The sequence below is a fragment of the Cryptomeria japonica genome, chromosome 6, assembly GCF_030272615.1.
Source record: "Cryptomeria japonica chromosome 6, Sugi_1.0, whole genome shotgun sequence".
Classification (NCBI taxonomy): domain Eukaryota; kingdom Viridiplantae; phylum Streptophyta; class Pinopsida; order Cupressales; family Cupressaceae; genus Cryptomeria; species Cryptomeria japonica.
The window spans coordinates 109,182,180-109,188,179 of NC_081410.1; the positions used below are offsets into that span (position 1 = coordinate 109,182,180).

The 6,000-nt window shown below is 34.0% G+C and overlaps 1 protein-coding gene across 1 annotated transcript; it reads right to left on the bottom strand.

The window, feature by feature from the left end:
- Window positions 1-1,722: 1,722 nt before the first annotated feature.
- Window positions 1,723-2,202, bottom strand: LOC131057591 (uncharacterized). The gene has a single exon (XM_057991742.2). The coding sequence runs from the start codon at window positions 2,200-2,202 to the stop codon at window positions 1,723-1,725; it is 480 nt and encodes a 159-aa protein (XP_057847725.2).
- Between the last annotated feature and the right edge of the window lie 3,798 nt (window positions 2,203-6,000).

Consider the following 6,000-nt stretch of genomic DNA (forward strand, 5'->3'; position numbering starts at 1 on the left):
GTGGATTTCTGGAAAGTAAATAGCAGTTTCAGATTAATTACTTAAAAATGTAGTGACCTAAACCATATATAATTGATAGTATTTTACCTTCAAGAATGTAGAACTCAAACTCTATAAAATCATTATTACATGAATGACTAAGAGATGGACTCAATATATAACAACTACAAAATGGATGGATCACCTCAAATATCATATGTATTACAGTGTATTCATAAATGTACAATAATATAGATAATAAGTACTCAATCCCAAATAGCTACCTACCATCAAAGTTAAAACAAATGAGTAAGACAGTTCAAAAAGGGAGGGATGAGAGGTAGTTAAAAGAATTAAATTCAAGATAATCTACTTGAACCTTTCATAAGGGCACTCATTCAAAAAAGATATCTCGTAGAAGTCTTTTGTTATCTTCCACACGCTCTCCAACGGAGCCATGATATCGGTTTCTACAGAGCCCTGCCATTTGGAGCTCGCCATTTTCTCAGAAGAGGACTAAACAAATGGGGTTTGTGAGATGTTTCGGAAGTTTTGGGTACAGATAAATGAGATGATTCTGATACAATGTCTCAATGACTGCCATTATTGATTTCTTCAATGGTGCTTATTTTCTTAGACATGTTTCTTGACTGTTTGGCTTTGTTATTTTTCTGACTCTTAGCTTGGCTTTGCTGTTTTTCTGACTCTTTGGTTGCCCCTTATACAATGCTATCTTATGTATTATAAATTATTAAACGTAATTTAAAAATAATTAAAATTATATATTTAATTTATATGAAATTTATATTACAATTATATTTATTAAGAAAATTAATATATTTTTAAAAGATAATCATTCTTTATAATTTTATTAATTATATAAAAAAGTAAAAAAATGTTCAATCAATTAATCATATATCTTGTTGATTTTTTGATGTCAAAAATGATAAATAAACTTATCTAAATTTGCACACTGGTATCAATAATATTAATCTACAATGCTTTTATCAAGCATACAACAAATCCCTTACAAGAATCTATTATCTAAAACCATTATCCAGCCTATTCCTAAAAAAATATAAAAAGCTAAAGTTTATTTTACTTTTTATTGTTGTTATATTTTAAAAACAATCTTAATTAACTTGAAAACAAATTACAAATAACATTAAGATTAGTATTAAAACTAACTATAATTTATTTATAATTATTTAAATAAACTAAATGGATTAGGAGCTAGTATTAGGAATTTGCCGCACCTAATTCATCTAGCTTACTTGGCAAGTTGTTTTGGATGCATTGGCAAAAAGCATGCTGACATACCATCATATTTGATGATGTGGCCCTGAAACCTTAGCTATAAGTAAAGGACTTGCCAAGTAAGCTTGTCGTAAAAACCTTGAGAGAGTGATTTGAAATTTCCATATAAGATTTTGCAAAATGAGAAGTTAAAGTGCTCAACTATTGATCCTCTCCCCTAAATTATAAAACTTCGTAGCAATTTTACATCCACATTTTAAAATGATTCATAATGAATTTTATTTTTACATTTTTCATTCATATTTTAAATGATTACCCTATATAATCCATCGTCAAAAAGAAGATGAAACTGACAAACTATTACTCACACCGAAAAGAAACAAACGTCACTAAGGCCTGCAAAACACACAGGTATAAAAAAAAAATCAACTGTCTTGATAAACAACACGACCCAGACCCAAAAAGGAAAGAAGATCAAAGGCATAACTATGAAGAAGTGAGCTGTTCCAGATTGTTGACCATGCCAGTGAGAATGGATCTCCTAAGGGCCTCAACATCCTCTTTGCTACGGCCGGCATTAATGGGGTTCATCTGGAAAGACCATTTCATCAAACAGTTGCCCTCTTCCTTCGCTAGTTCACAGAATTCAATGGTACCCTCATGCCCAATAAAGCCCGGCAAATCGGTGTCTGTCATGCGATAAGAAAATGAATGTTTACTATCGTCCTGAGCGAGGAGTTCCTCTCGGAGGAAAAATTCGGTGCTCTCCTCATCGGATGGCAAGCTTATTATACAGCGGCGCACAGAGCCCACGCCTTGTTCAGGCGCTCCTTCCACTCTTTCGCATGATTTCATGCCCGGAAACCACTTCTTCACCTCGTAATAATCACTTGTTATCTTCCACACGCCCTCCAGCGGGGCCATCACCTTGCTTTCTACAGAGCCCTGCCATTTGGAACTCGCCATTTTCTCAGAAGAGGACTAATCAAATGCGGATTGTGAGAGATTTCAGAATTGGGGAGGGATAAATATGACGATTGGACCGTCTATGAGAACATTAAAAAAACACCCACTAGGAGCCTGCTCTAATTGTTTAATGACAGAGTACGTTATCGCTTATGTCATCTCCTTCAATCATAAATAAATAAGACGATTTGACCGTGAATGTTACTTGTTTTCTGTATGCTTTGCCATCTAAGGTCTCTCAATCTGATTTAATTATCATTATTTCAGGCGTTTCTAAATCTTTGGGCGCTGATGCTTTGGTTGACTCCCATTACGTATAAGTTTTGATCATCTAGGTGTCTCTAGAAGTTTAGAAGATGAAAAAATTTAACATCTATGAAACTAAAAATAGCTTATGAGATAAGTGATAGAAGACAACAAAGATCTTCTAGATGAACGCAATTCATTTCTTATTATATTTGTTCTTGTTATTTGATTTCCCTTCTTACTACATTTGTTCTTGTTGTTTGATTATTTTATTTATGATATGTTATAGCCTTGTGATCTAAATGATTATTTCATTTTTAAAATCATTTGTTATTTGAAATTATGTCTTTTCATTTACCCAGTTTAATTTGATTTTACAAAAGGTAATAGAAGAAGACAAAGACCTTCCAAAAGACCATGACTGTCCTCTTACTCTAATTGTTCTTGTTGTTTAATTCATTTTATCTAGCTAATAGACCATATTATGTGAGCATTCCTTGTGTCGGAATTCAGTTTTCTCACGCGGACTTTTGCCATGCCTCAAAACAAATTGAAAATTGAACTTGCAACTATTGTTTTTAGTTATAGCCAATGTTTCCATTTCCCTACAAACATCTTATCTTCAACTCAAGAATCTAAGAACTTTAAAACCCTAATATTTTTAAATCTACTTTCATTTCTTGTGCCTATATGATGCAGTTTTGTGAGTTGGCAATAAAAAATTTGATTTTGTTGTCTTATCAATTCGTTTGCTAAGCTGAAATCTACGATTATTTGATAGCTAGAAGCATAGATTAGATTTCTTTTGGTTTGTTGTTAATGCATATCTTGTTTTTGGTAGATGCATTTATGTTTAAAAATGTGCATTGTTGTAGGTCATCAAAAACTCACTATAAATACAATTATGAATTCATGTGAAAAACTAAACCAACTACAACAGATTGACAGTTTGAAGAACTCTAGGAGAAATAGAAGGCATTTGATATTTTGAAGAACTATCAGAAATTTAAGGCATCTGAAAAGAAAGGTGCTCTCCTTGTTCTATTAAAAACACATATATTAAACTATATCAACTCCTTTGTAATTCTTTTGAGCATTGAGTTATAGCTTGGTAGATCTGTGGACCCTGAATATTATCATTATGCTTTGATTTGGTAAACCCATTTTATCTAAATCCTTATAAATAGTACTGAAAGTGCCTTTTTGAAAAACCAATTTTCTTCATATCCATCAATCATTATATTTGATGAGACCATGTTTGTTTCAGGCATAATAGTTGTCTTGTGTATGCTTCCTTGAATAATTGTTGCAATAACCTAGGTTAGAGTCAATGCACAAGTTGAATGCTCTTTCAAATTTATTTGAACTACGATAATATAATCAAACGTAGATGACCACCTTACATATTCCAAATTGTCATTTTTTAACATAGAGTATTATTTTTATGCCCACAAAGGAATTACATCAAGTTAGGGTTTACCCATGTGATCTATATATGGAAGAAGCTCAAGCCATTAAGTTGTTGATCTCCATCAAAAATCATGGCAACAAGGTTGAGAATACCCTACAGATGACCACAAGGAAGCCTAACATTAACACACATAAGCTCCTCCATGTGCGTCTATATCCTTCATACCCCTTGAGGAGGCTATAGAGCATGACCCTCATGGCACCCACGGGCCTATCTTTAAGACCATTAATGCAATATATCACAATTGTAATAGAAGTTTCATTGTGAAGATTCAAATCATCCTCAACTCTGAACATGACCTTGTTGTTCCATGTCGGGTTCATAGGCAGTGAAATTTGTGAGTAATAGTTGTCTTGCAATCTCCTTCTCACTTCACTTACATGTGCCAACTAGTCCTTATTTTCCTTATCAATAGTATTCTATTGTTTTATAAATCTTACCATTTATGGCTTCTATATTTATATAGATATATATGTTGGCAATTAACACTCATCTGGTGACTTTCGATGCTTAATTCATGGTTTAGGGTTGTCATTGATTGCAACTCTTCTTGAAGATTCGATCCGGTGGTCATGATTTCTCTTATCCGGAATCAGGAGTTAACCGGTAGCCCAGTCAACCAGTAAATTAGGGTTATTCCAATGTAGTTTTGGTCTGAAAATATTTCCGGTGATTTTGGTGATTGATTTGTGATCTCAGTGAATGGGAAGATCCTTAGGAAGTATGTGAATATACTCTTTTGATCTAGTTCTATGTTTTGTTGGAGATTGAAGCTGATATGTGACTACACGCTACACTTTTTGATAGCCAACTTGGAGAAGATTACTTTCGTTATGACCAGATATATAAGATTGAATTGGTGATTGGTTTTCGATGTATTACTGATGTGGTGATCCATTTTGGTGTGATTGGGTGCAGTTTCACGTGCGCATTTGGTTCACAGATAATATGGTAGCTGACTGAGACAGAAATAGAGTATTTTCAGAGCGAGTATAGTTAGAGATCTAGTGTGTTGTCATGTGCTACTTCAGAGTTCATTTCATTGTATTTCATTATTATAATCAAACTGTAAGTCAGTGAGACTTCCTTGAGGCTTGTAGCCTTTCGGGAAATTATATTTGAGCAATGAGATCTAGGCAGTGATCCTGAATGCAAGTGTGTTCCCTATCTATATAATCTTTATGTACTCCTGTCCATAGTATATGAATATTGTGGGTTCCAGCCCCACTGTGGTTTTTCCCTTTTCGAGTTTCCATGTAAAAATTTTGGTGTTGTGGATCTATGGTTTATTTATTGAGCTTGTTTATGATCTTTACTATTATGCATTGCTAATCGGTGGATAAATAATAAGTTTGTAAATCTGGAATCCGACAGAATGTTGATTCACCCCCCCCCTCTCAGTGTTCCTTGATTCTAACAATTGGTTTCAGAGCCTAGTTCCTCTAAGGAAGCCTAACCACTTGAGGAAAATCTGGGAGATTGTTTCAATCGATTCGGGTTTTCAAACGCAGCTCAGTGTGGCACTTGAGGATATTGATGCAGCTAGAAATGAGATCTCTACCTTGAAGAAGAAACTCAATGTTGTTGATGATTTCATTAATGACCTAAAGGATCAAGCAAATATCTCTAGAGAGAAGAGGAAGGAATTGATGGAAAAGTTGAAGGGGACATTTGCTTGATCCTTTAGGTCATTAACAAAGGAATACCAAGATAAAGTTGATGAAGTTAACAAGCTTGAAAGAGAGAATGTTGCTTTGACGAATGAGATGCAATCCATTGTGATGAGGTTAACTAAGGAGATTGAGGACCAAAAGAAGAATGAAGAAAATATGGCACAATCATTGAAGGAAAGAGAAGATGAATGCTTCAGGCTTACCTATGAGAATGATCAATTGAAGCTTGAGTTGACACAGTCAAGGAACAATGGTCCAGAAGTTGAAAGACAAATTGCTACTTTAAGAGATGAACTTGTTACTGCCAATGAATACAAAGACAAATTCAAAGCTAGCTCAGCAATGCTTGATGAGATGTTGGATAGTCAGATACATGGAAAGGACATGCGAGGACTTGAATTTGAGAAA

What these genes read in the sequence shown, in the direction of transcription:
- LOC131057591 (XM_057991742.2), bottom strand. Translation starts at nt 2,202, where the DNA reads ATGGCGAGTTCCAAATGGCAGGGCTCTGTAGAAAGCAAGGTGATGGCC.